Source organism: Ailuropoda melanoleuca, chromosome 10 (assembly GCF_002007445.2).
Source record: "Ailuropoda melanoleuca isolate Jingjing chromosome 10, ASM200744v2, whole genome shotgun sequence".
Taxonomy (NCBI): domain Eukaryota; kingdom Metazoa; phylum Chordata; class Mammalia; order Carnivora; family Ursidae; genus Ailuropoda; species Ailuropoda melanoleuca.
This window is the reverse complement of record NC_048227.1, coordinates 98,153,663-98,170,609: the sequence shown is the minus strand read 5'-3', so window position 1 is coordinate 98,170,609 and position 16,947 is coordinate 98,153,663. Positions and strand designations below refer to the sequence as shown.

General features: G+C 44.7%; 1 protein-coding gene and 1 long non-coding RNA gene across 9 annotated transcripts in view; one reads left to right on the top strand and one right to left on the bottom strand.

Moving 5' to 3' along the window:
- The window catches only part of TIAM2 (TIAM Rac1 associated GEF 2), a 257,808-nt gene that overhangs the window by 71,525 nt on the left and 169,336 nt on the right, over positions 1–16,947 (bottom strand). For all 8 annotated transcript variants that reach the window (XM_002927152.4, XM_034669352.1, XM_034669356.1 and 5 more), the window contains 2 exons: positions 9,940–10,125; positions 9,102–9,248 (listed from right to left, as the gene is read on the bottom strand). In XM_002927152.4, the coding sequence (XP_002927198.2) occupies positions 9,102–9,248; positions 9,940–10,125 (333 nt within the window). The remainder of the gene's footprint in view (positions 1–9,101; positions 9,249–9,939; positions 10,126–16,947) is intronic.
- Positions 68–9,147, top strand: LOC117804024. Its single transcript, XR_004628189.1, has 3 exons — positions 68–158; positions 1,296–1,432; positions 9,024–9,147. It is a non-coding gene; the product is annotated as an uncharacterized LOC117804024 (long non-coding RNA).

Sequence of the window (16,947 nt, the reverse complement as noted above, 5' to 3'; positions counted from 1 at the left end):
TCGCTCCGAATCAAACTAATACCCCAGCAGAGGTCACTGTGGAGTAAGAAACCGCACAGGAAGCCCCGCCAAGAAGTCAAACAGTGGATACTCCTGCAAAGCAACTTGTCTGGCACTTTCAGAGCAGAAGAGGGAAAAGTGTGACTGAAGAGAGACAGGTGGGAGAGGGATGAGATAAGTCCAAGCTCCTAAGTATCCTTCCCTTTCCTCCTGTTCCCATCCTTTACTCTCCATCAGAGAGGCTGTCTTACATGGGGCCAGATGGATTTTTTTTTTTTTTTAAGTAGGCTCCACACTCAACCTGGGGCTCGAACTCACCACCCTGAGATGAAGACCCGCACGCTCTACTGACTAAGCCAGCCAGGCAGTCAGGAGCCGCTGGATGGAATAAGCTTTCGCAGGCTGTCAGTTCACTGACTATCTAACAACCCTTCATGCATTGGCCTGACCCTCTAGGTAACAAGTGAGAAATGAGGCTCAGAAAATTCTAGAAACTTGCCCAAGCACACACAGTGAGCTGTGATGGTGGTACCATGGGGATTTGAACCCTAGACACCTGGCTTCAGCCTCACCACCACTGCACTACAGAAATATCAACCTGCCAGTTACCTCCCCACAAAATGGATACAACCGAACTTTCTTGAATCTTTCCTGTTATTCTACAGCACACACCAAGTTCTAGTGGAACAAAATAGCTCCCCTGACATTCCCCACAAAGCAGCAGCACGCTCCTCTCATGTCAAGTTCCCTTGCCTGCTTCACCTTCCTCACAGCTCCAGTGCAGAAACCATACACATCCTTCAACCTTACTTCCAAGCTACCCGCTCCCTCTCTAATGAAGTCTCTCCTGCTCCCTTCCCTCTTACCCCAATTCCACTGAGTTAAATGAGGCTACTGTCCTCTACCCCCGATATAGCACTTAGTGAAGCCCAGCTCACTGGACAGTCATTTTTAGGTGCTCTCACACACCCCCACACCCCTGGTGCTGAGACAAATGACAGCAGAGGCTCCGTCTTTCTGGCTCTGAGTCTTCTCGGACCTTCACACAGCGCATTCTGCACCCAGAATATATCCAGCACAGGGGCGCTGAACTGGATGCAACCAAAAATTTAGTCATACACTGGCCTGAAAAATAAAAGTTGCATTAAATTCTTAATCTTCCCTAAGTTTTAAGAAGAGAAATTAATAGATTATTGAAGGGAAAGAAGTTCTAGACAAGAGAAAAGAATGCAGATAAATGCCACTGGACAGAATACCCTTACTCTACTCAATTAAACAAGGCTTTGTGCCTACAGCTGCTCTGTGGAATCATTTCCCGAGTCTACGCTGTCGACCTAAGGTTGAGTAAGCGATGGAAGGGAAGATGCCTATCAAAGCCAAGGTTGTGGAAGACTCCGAGCCTCCCGAGAGATCCTGCGATGAAAACGTACATGTAAGTTCCTCCTGTGCGTAACACACAATCTCAAACATACACAGCTCAAAAAAGGGGAAATCGGGTTATGCCAAGGAAACACCAGGAATACGGAGTTGACTAATCAGAACAAGAAAAAGAAAAGGCTATATGTTTACAGATGTCCTGAGTGGTTGTAAGCTTTGCCCACTTGGAACGAAAACTAGACAGATTCCCTCAAGGGTCAATGCTGTCCACGCCCGAGAATACACATGCGTGGCTTTATTCTCAATAAACCAGACAACAGCCATTTCTTTTTCATTAGAGGAAAAGAGAATCTTGAAAATAAGCAAACAAACTAAGCCATCTGGAAAGCTCTTTTCCCAGCCTACCCTTTTCTGACATGGTTCCTTCATCTTTTTACCACTCACCCAGAAACCAGCAGCTCGTTACTCTGCCAAGGCTGTGCAAACCCACCTGCCTTCCACTCCACCTCTCCCCAAACCCACCGCCCCCTCTCACAAAAAACTAGTTTCTGGGGGTAGCCCGGGTGGCTCAGTCGGCTAAGTGTCAGCCTTCGGCTCAGGTCATGATCCCAGGGTCCTGGAATCGATCCCCACATCGCGCTCCCTGCTCAGTGGGGAGCCTGCTTCTCCCTCTCCCTCTGATCCCCTCCCCCTGCTTAAGAGCTCTCCTGCAGGTGCGTACTCTCTCTCTCCATCAAATAAATAAATAAAATCTTTTTAAAAATTAAAAAAAAAAAAACTTGTTTCCAATTAGCCTGCTCAAGGTTCCCAGTTCCTGAAGAAAACGCAGATAATAGACAGCAAAAATAGAACAGACCATCTGGTTAAATCCCAGCCTTGCCAGGGCTGGTTATCTAATGTCTCTGGGCTGCAGTTTCCTCACCTTTAAAGGGGGCTAACCACCCCCCCCAGCTTCATGGGGTGGTCAGGAGACCGGTGTGAGGAAGGGTATCTGAAGGCATTAACCCGTAAAGGGCCATAACAATGTAAAAGAACTTTTCTGAGTTTCAGTCTGGATGGCAGAATTCTACCATAGCTGCCTTAACCCCCGAAATTCAACAGTGGCCACCGTGAAGAACTGCTGGAGAACCATCCTTTGTCGCAAAACCCTGAGGAGCTAAGGGTGCTGGGTCACCGCGTGGTCGGCCCCATGGCCTGGCTAAGGCACGCCCTCCTCGCAGGCGACTTCTGCAGAAACCTTCATGATTACTATTCCATTAATGGTTGTGAAAGCACATGTCAAATCACTCATGCTCAGTGTGCCTCAAGGAGAGAAAATGGAAACTCCGCATGTTCTCACAGCAGATGCTTCTGGATCAAATGGCTTGTAATTACTACTTGGATCACTGAAGGGAAGGGAGTAGCAAAATCGCAATCTGGCTGTCACAAATGGGCCCTCTACCACAGTTGCTGATAAAAGGAAAGTCTATTAGCAAGTGAGATGAGGAGAAAACACAAAAGGAGTTACAGGCTCCGGGTTTTCTTAATAACAGCAACATGTCATGGAGGAGAAAGTGTGCATCTCCTTCTTGGGCTGATGCCCACACATCAGTTGATACCAGGGAAAACAAAGACCTATCTATGTACATATCCATCTGTATGTGCGTGTATGTCACTCAGGGTCCCACAATGCGGCTTCTATTTAAACAGATTACTACGGGATGGTCAACAGTTTAAGTGGTTTCATGACTATTTTCCATTTAAAAAAAAAACATTAGAATTTTTCCCCCAGTTTGGAGCTAATGATTCATATGACAATACTTCATTCACTCGCAGCCACAGAAAGTCGGGACACCCCAAGCCAATTTTCCAGGAGAAAGAGCCAAGGCCCACGGGCTCCACAATTTCTGCAACGGAGCTGCTGGGGTAGCGGCCTCCCAGCGCCTCAGCGGGGGATTTGTTGTCACAATCTCCATAACAAATACCTCCCTTCAAACCCTGCTTGAGACTCATTATTACTCATCAAGAAGCATGCCATGGAAAGCTTTCATTTGGGGCTCGCCAAAACGTCCTTTCAAAAATGCTCAAAGAAGACTGGCTTTACTCCAATCTTAACAGATTTTGGATTCGGATGACTCACTGTTGGGACTGTTACAGGATGCACCAATTAGAGTGGAATAGTTAAAAACGCCTGTGACCCCTCCCTCCCGACGCTCAGGAACGGCTGCCTTACTGTATAGCTAACGGACATCACACGCTGGCTATACATGGGAAGACGGTCTGTGCAAATTATCAATATTCTCCAAGAAGGATTAGCAGCAGAAAACCAGCGAGATATGGTTCAACCAGCTATGGGCAGAATTTTAAGTCCCAGAGATACAATACACAAATACCCTTCATTCCACCTGCAACTCCACTGAAACCTAGTTGCTGGAGTTCTGCTGTCCAGAAATGATAAATACACAATTAAAGGAGCCCTATATGTCCAAAGAATTTATTCAGTGTCCCTACCCCAGAGGCAATTCTTAGTTAAAATAGGAACAAATGTTTAAGGGTATATGCTTTAAAAAAAAAAAAAACACGCAATATTTTCCTCTCACTGATTATAGTGTCGATGGGACTTGTCAATTAAATCACAGGAAGATCATTTGGTAATTAGAGCACAATTTAAGCACTAAGCTTAATGCTGACCATCCATAGCTTTTTTAGCAAAATTTATTTTCAAAGACTGACATAACTTCAGTTAAATAAAAAACGCTTCCATGATAGAACCTAACTTTCAAAGTAAGAATTCCAAATTATTATTTAGCGATGGAAAAGATACAACCTGCAAATTATGTTTTAATTGCAGATCAAACATTTCTTCTCAACTACTATTAAAGGACTACATCTAATATAGACAATAGGCAGATTTATTAAGCGACACTATATCCTTAGCAGTGTGCTATGGACTGAGAATATATACATCATCATGAAACAGAAACTACACAGACCAAGGGTCCCCTGCCTGGGAGACACAACGTGGCCGCATCACTGAGGGTAAGAGGTAGCAGACCAAAACAACTGAGGTGTCCCCCACTTTTCTATAGTTCACACTGTGCCACCTCACTTTCACAAAAGATCTACTTGTACCTGTTACAGCGAACTGCAAGAAATCCATAGAAGACTTTCACTTTGATGGAATCAGGTGAAAAGCAAAAACGCATTCAGCGTCTGTTTTGCAGCAGCAAGCCCTTCCGGAGACAGCAGGCACACCCCAGCAGCAAGAGGGGCACGGCCAAGGTCCATCCCTGGGAGCTACACTTGGCCTCTGAGCATCAAGCCACCAGAGCTTTGAATTGTGTCTGTGAGCACCTGACCTTCACCTTGACTTATTTTGTGCATCCTTCAGCAAGATGTGCCCTAAGGTATCAGAAAAGCCTAAGAGGTTATTTTTTGGCTCTGGGAATGCTCAAAAATTTTCCATATAAATCAATAGTGTTTGTTTCTTCACTTTATGCTATTTTGGCTTATGAAAGGTTTCAAAGAAATGCTCTACTTCTGATTAGTGGGGAAACCTAGAACAGTGATAAAATTTTTTTAATCAAATAGGAAAAAATATCATAATTTGATCTGGATTTTGAAACAGGCTCTGCAGTGCATAGAAATAAATGGGCAGGGAACTGACATTATTATATTCATTTATAGAAGTCTGACATTTTGATGGCATGATTTATAAAAAGGAAAGTTTGAGGGGCGTCTGGGTGGCTCAGTTGGTTAAGCAACTGACTTGATTTCAGCTCAGGTCATGATCTCAGGGTTGTGAGATCCAGCCCCACATGGGGCCCTGGAGGGGGCAGTCCTACTTGAGACCCTCTCTCTCCCTCTGCCTTCCCCTGCCCCTGTTCACACTCTAAATAAAATCTTTAAAAAAAAGAAAAAGGAAGGTTTGGATTTGGCTTCCTTGTGGCCCCATGGTTGGTCAGATCTAACAAAAGGAGAGCACCAAGCACAGAGAGAAGCAACGTAGCAACACGGCCCCTGGCACAAGCCATTCAGTCTCATACCCATGCTCTTGCAGCCCCTTGCAGCCCCTCCCCTCTGAGAAGGGGAGGTGAAGAGGAATGGGGTCTTGAGAGCAGATTTTCTACCTCATCTCAGGATACCATAGGCAGAGCAGTGTCAACAATAACACAGCACACTGAACAGCTCTGGGGCCCACAGTCCGGGCCAAACTCACAGGAAGGCAGAATAGGTAGCTGTCTGTGTTGTATTATTTTAGGATCACCAGAAAGTACCTCCCTTACCATCCCTCAGGACCCATCAACAGTGTAATACTCAACCATTCCTCAGTTTCTTCCAACTAAATTGTCAACTAGTCAAATTATCCCAATTACTTCATTAAATAATACTGCCTACCTCTGCAAAAGCATATTAAGTTTGTCCAAGGCTAATAAAATCAGGTTTCAAACTCTACAAACAGTTCAGAGGTTTATTGGACGTAAAACCCAAGAGAGAAAACGATTTGGTGACTAAGACAGAGAAATCGTTCAGTAACATGAAACACAGCTTTAAGGAGAAGGTGTGGATTTGAAAAAAAAAAAAACAAAAGAAAAGCGTAAGTTCATCCAGACAATCTTTGCCCTACTCCATAATTCCATTCAGAAATGGTTCTGAGTTGTTTGGTCAGAAATTCTTTTGGAGTCTAGACAAGACCCTGTGCTCAACTCCACTGAGGGCGCTTGGTGATCTGAAAGCTGCTGATTCACAGCATGGATGTGTCTGTGCAACGGTCTCTCACCCTGAGAGGAAACCCTGAGAGGAAAACGCAATTTTGGATTCACCAAACTCTCAAACGAGGGTAAGTATTGATCAGGAAAGTATAAATGAAAGTTGCTATTCTGATCTTCGTCCAGCCAAGCCACTTTTAAGACAGGGTTACCATGAATTTAGATACCTTCAAAATTACTTGGTATTCTGAGAATCTCTCTTATCTACCCACTAGGGACCATATGAATACTAAATTTATTTTCAACAGATTCCTGTAAAGATTGTGAACTAGCACTGCCCGCTGAACTCAGCATTTGCGTCATCGATGTAAAGCAAGATGGCTGTCACCTACAGCAACGTTTCCCTCACTGGAGCTGTGGGGAGTTCCGGGATTGCGGAGTTCTAGGAAACGCCTAACTGCCACTTGAATCAAATACCTGATGGACAGGAGTGGGGAGAAAGGCTAATGAAATGGCTCTGCAACGATCACTTGGCAGCTACCCTTTTTCAGTATTTAAAATTTTATGTTCCATAACATTTTATAGGATCTTCATATCACAATTTATACTAACGACTATTCCACTACATTTAAAGTTTTAAGTTTAAAGGAAAAGTTGCTTTTTTTACTTCCCATATGGTTACATTTTTTTTTTAAGGTTTTATTTATTTATTTGACAGAGAGAGAGAGACAGCCAGTGGAGAGAGGGAACACAAGCAGGGGGAGTGAGAGAAGGAGAAGCAGGCTCCCAGTGGAGCAGGGAGCCCGATGCGGGGCTTGATCCCAGGACCCTGGGATCACACCCTGGACCGAAAGCAGACGCTTACCGACTGAGCCACCCAGGCACCCCAAATTTTACTTTTCTATAATGCCATATATTATTCCAGTAATCCTGGACCTTCTTGATGTTGTTTTTGACCCAGAAGTACACATTTCTGAACATGTGAAACAGACCTAAAGTTGGGTTCACAAAATCACTAAAATCAAGCTTGTAACTCTTTTCTGAATGTGCAAAGAACAAAAATTGGGAAGAAATATAGCTAAATATTAACAGTGCTTGTGTTTGGGTAGAGGGATGAGGAATAATTTCCTTTTTCTAATTTTTATCTTCTAGATTTTATAGTGAAATAGTAAACATTAAAGAATTGGCCATTTAAACATTTATGGGTACCTACCACATGTACTTCATTAAGTTACATAAATATAAACACTGTAATTAGTTTCCTACCTTTTTAAAACAAAAATGTTCAACCAAATGCTTTTGCTTCTCAAGAAATCTTACATAAGAGCATTTACCACATCGGATGGGCTAATGACCATATTAGGCTCAGATATAGTTAGCTAAATGTCAACATTTAAGAAAAAGAAGCAAGTTATCAAGGTATCTATCATTATCACTTAATTATATAGAATTCACTGTCTTGATTAAAACCAAAATTTGCCTCAAATACATTCACAGAAGTTCAATTCAAAAATATAAGCCTAGCACTAGCCAATGGTATATAGGAGACTACCATCTTCAATGAAGAAATATTTTCCCACTTACAACCAACACATGATTACTTTACAATTAAAGTACAAGTAGAGCCACAACTTTTAAATGTGATATTCTTTTCCATTGAATAGGAGTATATAAAATATGTATAGGAATATGCAAAACAGAGCCCATGGAAAAGAGGGGTTTTTTGCCCACCACCTCCACCTTTATGGTTCCAGGGCTATAAACAGGTCAAAGGAGTGGCTTCTATCTGTGATTCACGCAATTCACAGAACTAGGATACACAATCAAATAAATATCCACACAAAATCGGAAAATCAAGTTCCACGAGATGTGACCCTCTCTTCCAGATGACAGTGGAAGCCTATTCAGAATAACAACATGTTAAAAGCACAACCAAGAATTTCTTCAGACTTCATCACATTTTTCCTTCCCATTTCAAGGATCAGATTAACACATGAAGAATTCATCTTTTCAAAAAAAAAAAATAATAATAATCCTGCAACAATCCTAAAAAATCCTGCAACATAAAATTCATTATCCTATACTATTAATATCCTATTGTCATTAGGAAATGCTTCAGATAGGAGTATTCAAAATGTTCTGAAGACAATTCACTATATGTGAGCCCCACTTCAGCGATGATTGCTCAGATTATTTTTAAAACATTAAAACAGGGGCGCCTGGGTGGCTCAGTCAGTTAAGCGTCTGCCTTCGGCTCAGGTCATGATCCTGGGGTCCTGGGATTGAGCCCCTCATCGGGCTCCCTGCTCAGCAGGGAGCCTGCTTGTCCCTCTCCCTGGGCCCCTCCTCCTGCTTGTGCCCAAGTGCATGCTCTCTCTCTCTCTCTCAAATAAATAAATCTTTTTAAAATCAAATCTTCTCAAAATAAAATAAAACAAAACAAATAAAAGTAAAATAAAATACTAAAACAGGTGCCCTTCCACTAGAACAATCAGCAGCTGCAACAGCCTGGGGCTGCAGAGCCCTGGATCAGGGAGATCAAGGCCAGCCTTGCCCCGAGGGCGCGGTGTGAACAAGGGTGAGGAAGGGACTTGACTTCTCCATGTCTCAGGCTTCCCCTCTCTAAAATGTGATGACAAAACACCTACTTCGTGTCACAAAGATTAAGTGAGACATGCATCTAGCACTATCAATAGAATTTGGTTGCCGTTACTCTATTATTAGTTTTACATGTTTATTTTAATATCAAATCGAAGGGGAAAAAATATTCTAAAGGCAATGAAAAGTGTGGTTTCTCTTCTGACTATGGTGTGCACCTGGAGCTGCAGCGGTGAGCCCGGTGTGAATACCTTTCCGGAAATGCCAAAAGGAGGCTGGGCAACTTGTGTGTTTCCATTTGGAAAAAGCCCCTGCCACGACTGCATTCCTCTGAATCAAATTTTATCTCATTCTTAACAGATGATGAACATTTACGATCTGCTGACTATCAAGGATTTCCCACTAAGTCTGCTGTCCCTCCTGTCCTGAGGAACTCGCCTGAGTTATAGAAGGTCTTTTCTCCTTCCCTTTTCTCGCCAGTGTGTCCAGCCCTTTTAATGAAGAAAATATACCCTTCTTGTTTCTTCCTCGCTGGGTCAGTAAGAGTGTTCTTTTCCGGAGAGCAGAGTCATCTCTAGAACATACCTAATAAAAAACACAATTTTAAAAATCTTAAAACATATTATTTGGGTGACGGAATGAACCGTTGCCTCAACGGAAGCCCTGCTCGCTGGAACCATGACGCTCTGCCTGAAAGCTCCTGCAAGTCTGACATTCCAGACATGCATCCACCATAGGGCGATCTCTTATCTGGATAACGCAAGCCTCGTTACAGCATTCAGATCTCTGCAGGGTGGGCAGCAGGGTGGACATGACCCGCAGACCCCCCAGGCTGGAGCTCGTACTAGCCACAAAGCCAGCCATCCAGGAGCCATGGTCGAAAACCCAGCGGGGGTCTGTGCAGTACAGACAAAACCACCTCGGCTCAGCCTTTTCATTCTTCACACCCTTGCTGCCACTCCTCAGGAATTTCCACCTTCCTGACTGTAGGAAGTAGAGTGGACAGGACAGCAGATGCCGATGTGAATGTTTAATAACTGTCTACGAGTAGCTGGGTTCCTAGAAGCAGCAGCGGAGAAGCCAGGACTCTCCAGAGCAGGCTGCCTCCCACCCTCCATCCCTGCAGCGTCCGGCCCCTGGGTGCGGGTGGGGGTGGTGGGTAGCCCTGGGCAGTACTGGGTTAAGTCACAGGAGAGCTGAAAGGCAACCAGCTGGGAAAAGGTGAGCGTCTACAATCCTCCCTGAATGCCACAAACAGCCTTTCCCAGGAACTTACCAGAGCATGGAAAGAAGAAACTGACAAGATGCCCAGCCTGCCAAGGGCCAGCTTGGAGGGGCGGCTGGCCGCAGCGAGGAGGCTCTTGGGGTTTGGCAGCTCCCCGCCTTGTAGGCTGGCCAGATAGCAACGCATCCTAAACAGATCCATGTGAAACTTCTCCAGGTTCTGCTCCCATTGCTGGATCTGTTTAAGAACGAACAGGGGTCATTGAAATGAAAATGAGAAGTTTTCATGGATCCAACTGAAAATATGATCCGTTTCACAAACTTCAAGGAACAATTTATTTCAGCTGGGGCTGCTTGCAATGAGCCTTCCCTGCTCACCACCCCCTAAGCCCTCCTGCCCCAAACACAGTGGGTCAGACAGCACAGGACTTCATCAGGATGGCCCAAAGCAAAATCAAACAAAGCCGGTGGTCCCCACCCAAAACCACGCCAAAACAGCCTGACCCCTGGAGAAGTCCAGCACGCTAAGCCGTGCCAACTGAAGGCAGGATGCACTAATGTAAGTCAGCTGCTTCACTTTGTTTAATTTCCCCACACATTGCCAGCCTCTGATCTTAAACCAGATTAACCGAACTGCACACAAACAGATGCTAGATAATGGACACACTGTCTTTACGTTGCTGTGCGTTCTGAGTAAAATGACTCAAAGCCATAAGCAGCCAATGGACTTCAGGGGTAAAGGCAACAGAGCTTTTACTCCTACTTTAAGTGTATTAGAGAATAATCACTATCTATACATCAGAGTGAAATTAAAACACATTTTTACACCACTGAAATGTCTACGTGCTTCTTCAAAGTACAAGTTATGAATTGGTAAAGGAAGACAGTCAGATTCTGAGGGCCACCTTCCCTCCTTCCAAGGATCAAACACGTAAGTTTACCTGTACGTATTACCTTTAGAGATAAACCAAAAGGTGGAGAAGGCTCTAGAAACCCTCAGTGGCAAAGCGAAAAGCTGGCCTTGCCACGGAGTCAGAGCAATCTCCGCATTCAGGAGAAGGTGTGCAGCGAAGGCTTGTCCTAAGGATGCACGTGTCACATCACTCACACCAGCAGCACTGCTGGTTTGGCCACGGTTAGCCTCCAAGCAGATTCTAACTCTTCATGGCAAACTTTCCAGGTCAATCCTTAATTACGGATAAACGATATTTTGAAGGATCTCCAACATTTAACACTATGTTCCCTCAGTCTCTCCCGAGAGGAAAGCAGTACAAACTCTGGCTATTACTCACCACCCCCGGAAGTTCTCCGGATCGATTCGTAGGAAGGTTCCCGTGCACCTTCTCTATGTGGAAGAAATACACTGGCTACCAGATCTGAAATGATCTGTTGATTCATCATGGTCTGTCAGCAAAACAACAAAGTCCCAGAGTGCACCGAAAATTCTCAATCTCTGAGGCAAATTTAACCTTCTGTAAGCTTCTGTCCATCCGTAGTGGCAACGTGATGGCCACCTGGCGTCAGCCTCTTAAGAATACTAGAATGACCTGTTGGCTTTTATCAACAAACATGCCCAGGCCAGATACGTGAGAAATCTACTCATTCAGTGGGAAGCTCAGGAAAGTTTACATTTCAAAAGAAACTCGAGCAATCCTGGTTCATAGCCTTAGAGTGAGGACCACTGCTCTAGACTAACAAGCCTTCGGAACTGAAACTGCAAATCTCTCCTTGATCCTGCCATAGTAGAGAATTCTAGAGTCCAGAAGTAACAAGTGGCTCTTATGCAACCATACACTGACACCTACCAGAAGCTGTGAGCTACAGTGAAAACTATACTCCCAGCACCGCCTCTCAAACATCTTCTCTAGCTGATTCACCATCACAGACGCATTCTTTTGTCTTCTAATAATATCCAGATGTTTCCAGATCCGGTAGTGTATTAAAGCATATCCCTCCTTTCTACCTCCATGTGAAACCGTCTTCCAAGATCATTTCTAGGGGCTGTGCTGGGCATGGGGGCATCAGACGACAGAACACCCATCAGGCATTGGACACCACAGCAGAAAGAAACCCACCCCATCCGTGGTGGAACACAAGGACAAAAACATAAAGTAAAACAACATCTCAATCTACGCTGATCATAAGAGATCAGGGAAGAGGACACTCCTATATTTTCACTGAATTCGGCAGTTTACAAAGTAGTTTTAAAGGCATCGCTTATGTATTTGTGTGATGACACATCAAAACACCACTGGAAAGTAAAGACCGTTATAGCTCAGTGATACACAGGCAGTTTTATTTTTTTATTTTTTATTTTTTTTAAAGATTTTATTTATTTATTTGACAGAGACAGAGACAGCCAGCGAGGGAGGGAACACAAGCAGGGGGAGTGGGAGAGGAAGAAGCAGGCTCATAGCGGAAGAGCCTGATGTGGGGCTCGATCCCATAACGCTGGGATCACGCCCCGAGCCAAAGGCAGATGCTTAACCGCTGTGCCACCCAGGCGCCCCCACAGGCAGTTTTAACATCTTGTCAGAAATGCTGTGATCCTCTTCAGCATGCCTAGACATCTCCGCCCAAATCTTGGGACAAAACTCGGGTAGATTCAGGAGAAGAAAATGGAGTCAAATGCTAACGTCATTTGGAAGGAAAAGAGCTTACGGGACCCAGGGAGCCTAAAGCAGACCGTACAGACATGAAGAAGTTCATTAACATATGCAATTATGTTTCAAGAGAACTAGTGTCTCAATCAATACTGTACATGGCAGAGGTCATTTTAAAATTAAATTTCGTGAAAAATGCAAATGAGAAGGGACTTTATGACTTCTCCATTTCAACAAAGCTTCCCATGTTCATCCTGACTCAGCCTTTGTGATGGTTCGTCCTATATGTGTCAGCCTGACTGGGCCACCGGGTGTCCAGAGTTGTGGTCAAACATTATCTGGGGTGTTTCTATGAGGGTGTTTTTGGATGAGAGTAACGTTTAGATGGATAAGCTGAGTAAAGCAGATGGCCCTCCCCAGTGTGAGTGGGCTTCACCAATCAGTTGAAGGCCTGAATAAAGACCAGAAAGGCTGACCCTTCCCCAAGGAAGAGAGAATTCCTCCCACCTGGTGGCCTTCCAATTGGGATATTGGCTTTTTTCTGACCTTGGACTTGAACTGAAGTATCAGCCCACCCTGGGTCTGGAGTCTGCCAGTCTTGGAATGGGAAGAGCGCCATTCTTGAGTCTTGCTGACTGATGCTGCAGATCTTGGGACCTGTGTGTCTCCATAATCATGTGACTGTGTTCATTATAACAAATCTCTTTATGCATATTCTTTCATACATCCTCTTGGTTCTGTTTCTCTGGAGAACCCTGACTGATCCAGCCTTCACCTCCACAGCTTTCTACAGCACAGCCAGTCATCATCAGCCACACAGCTATTCCATATTTAAAGACAAGATTTCTCTTGTTTTGAAGGCTGTGGTTCTTTTAGAGAGGATTTGCCATGGAGGGTAAATAGGATTTGTGGTTGGATAAGAAACAATGAAGTATCCGATTTTTCTTTCGACAGACTCACACCGAGGTTGTAGAGAAGGAACTGGGAGAATACCAGGTGAAAGTACAGTGAGGACACGGGTTCAGATGCTTGGGTTACTTGGAGGGAAGAGGGAAGCAAAAAGGCGGATCCACAAGCTCAAAACAGACCTCATGACACTGAGAAGTCTGTGAACATATGCAGTGAGCTTGCACGGGCAACAGGATTACCACACCTTTGTTTCTCAGCAGAGGAAACGCAGACCCCAGAGGGGAGTGACTTGACCAAGCCACCATAATAAGCTCACCCTTCCAGACTAGCAAAGGCCCGGAACAGATCCTGAAGTGAGCAACATGTGGGAATAAGTTTTTCTCAAGCACTTACAATGCAGCCCCTGAATCGCAGGCCCCTCACTCATAAGGCAGATGTCTGCGGGTTCTCTGAGACCTACCACAGCAACTCTCATGTAAAATTTCATTTAACCGTCACCTTTATTTCTCCCCACAAATCCCCAGGTGTTCAACAAGGAAGGATATAAGACTATCTACACTCTAACTTGGGTGTCCTATTCCTACCGAACATTTTGTGTTTCAGTCTTCTACCAGCCTTGATGTGCGAAGTTCAGCCCAAGTTTTAAGGAATGTTTTGTTTTGTTTTTTAAGATTTTATATGAGAGAAAGAGAGTGAGCAGGACAGCAGGAGCAGGGGGAGTGGCAGAAGCAGAGGGAGAAGCAGACTCCCCGCTGAGCAGGGAGCCCGATGCCAGACTCGATCCCAGGACCCCAAGAACACAACTTGAGCCGGAGGCAGACACTTAAACAACTGAGCCACCCAGGTGCCCCCAAATTTTAAGCAATGTTAACAAAAAAAAGATAAACATATTTCATAACTATCCCTCAAAAGAGGAGATAAAGTAGGAGATAAAGATACATTTTTACAAATGTAAAGGGAGAAACAGAAGACAGTTTTGTAGCTATTACAATTCTACTTTGGGAAATTTCCATCACCATCATCACTAACACAGTAATGTTATCTGACCTCACATTAATCAGGAAATTTCTGGAGATTTTTTTTTGAACGTTATCAAACACTAAAATGCCCAAAATCAATTCCCTTAAACCAAGACCATTTTTCCCTTTTTTCTAAATTCCTTAAATACTGATCATTGTCCCTAGACATTTCTTATTTTTTAAGATAAATATCAGGACATAAACATTCAACTTCTATGTAGACAGAGCTTTTATTTCTTTTAACATCTTGCACAAAACAGAAAAAGGACATGAAGAAAACTCACTCTAAGGAATTAACTTCCACTGCAAAAGAAAAAAGTACTAAGAGCAAAATTAAGGAAGAAAACTCCCACTTGTAAGCACTGTCGCAAAAACAGGGCAAAGTTTCCCCTCTATTGCTAATACGACTGGTCATTTAATGAGCTGAGAAACGTTATGGTCTGCTGTAGAAAGTGGGGGGGTGGGAGAAGCCTAATGCTAAAAATAACAGATGAATAAGTGATACATAAAAACGATGACAAGTACATTCCTGCCACACCCAACACTCCTAGAAAAATATTTTCTATCATTTAGTCATTTGATCACAGTATTTGGTCATTTGCCCCTTACAAGGTCTGTCCTAAAAGATCATTAGTTTTTCCTTTTTGGTAAATAGGATGAAAACCTCCTTTTGGTTTCGGCTCAAGTCGGGATCTCAGGGTCGTGAGGTTGCGTCCCATGTCGGACTCCGTGCTCCGTGCAGAGTCTGCTTGAGACTCTCTCTCCCTCTCCTCTGCCCCTCCCCACCATGCTCTCTCTCTCTCTAAATAAGTAAATAAATCTTTAAAAAAATAATAATTTGGGGGCACCTGGCTGGCTTAGTCAGTAGGGCACAGAACTCTTGATCTCGGGTTGTGAGTTTGAGCCCCACCTGGGTGCAGAGATTACTTAAAAATTATATACATATTTATATGATAAATAAAAATAAAAACTAATTCCAATTTTATACAAAACCATTTGTCACATGATTAATCAGCAAGCACAACACAATCTGATTCATTACTGAGAGGCAACAGAGCCCCGTGGTTAGGAATGCACCTTTGTGGTCAAATCCCAGCTCCGCCACTGGCCAGCTGTGCCACGTTAGAAAATGTATTTAACCTCTCTCAGGGTCTATTCTGTCACCCACCAAATGAGTGACACACACTACTTTACCTCACGGGGTGACCATGAAATCACACATGATCATGGCCTGAGACAGGAGCCCTGGTAAATAAGTTCACAGGCCACAAGGATGGGGAAGGAGGCCAGAGAGAGGATATGTTAGCTGGGAACAAAAGAGGGAAGGCCTGGAGGAAGGAAGCCCAGAGCGGGCCTTGACAGGGGGTGGGGCCCACAGAGGAGAGCCCAGTGTGTCACAGGAAAAAGGACGGGAGACAGAGGCCCACTCCCACAATACTTCCGGCAAAGCACCAAGGATACAGAAACAAAAAAGTGACATCTTTTAGGAGCTCATATTTCAGGCCAGGAGCAGCCTTCTACACAAGAGGATAATCAGAAAACAATGTGATAAGGGCAATGACAGAGACCCCAAGAATTATGGGGTATAAAAGAGGTCCCTGCAGGCGTGGGCGGGAGGGACGTCAAGGGCAGCTCCCTGGAGGAAGCGACCCCTAAACTCTTCATCACAGATGAGGAGGGATGAGCCCAGTGAGGGCCAGGGGGGCCGGGCATGTCTGTACATGGAGGTGTGGCCTATATGGGTCTTCCCTGCCTGAGAAAAAACCCAAAGAAAGGGGTGGAACCTGCAGAAGTTTGGCACGGCTAAATAAAGGGAGAGGTTCTCCGGCTCTATCTTACAAGCAGTTGAAGCCACTTACAGGATTTTTAAACTGGGCAATCACACGATCAGACTGCTTTACAGAGGCAAACCCTCTGGCTTGTACGGACGATGCATCTGAGGAAGGGGAAAAGGGACAGCCTCCGCAGCCGTCCAGGGAAGGGAGAACACAGTGGAACTCACCCTCCATCTCTCACCTACACACCGTGTACCTGGAAAATCAAACTGCCAGGGGGCACAGTGCGTTTCACTCTGCCTTTGCGCTCAAGCTGACTCGGCCTGGGCCTTCCCTTCTCCATTCCTCTCCTGACTGACTCCTCACTCTTCAGGAGGCAATTCAGGCATCCCTCCTACAGGAGGTCTTCCATGACTACACAGGAGGCTAAACTCCCCGTTTGTCTTCCACAACACTCCAGAATGTCATTTGCTCCGGAGTCACTATTTTGTTGCAATAATCTGCTTCACTGACTGGTACCCTGCTAGACTGAGAGCCCCCGAGGGCAGAAGAGCATCTTCTTTGAATCCCCCTTGTGCGCACACTTGCCTGGCCCAGAGATGCTCTTACTAAATGTTCACTGCGCTAAAGGGAATGCCCGGAACCTCCATCATGCGGCCTCATCTCCTCAGACCCCTTTCACCAACACCTCCCTCTCCAATGTTTCATTCCCCAAATGGCTTTGCACACACACACACACACACACACACACACC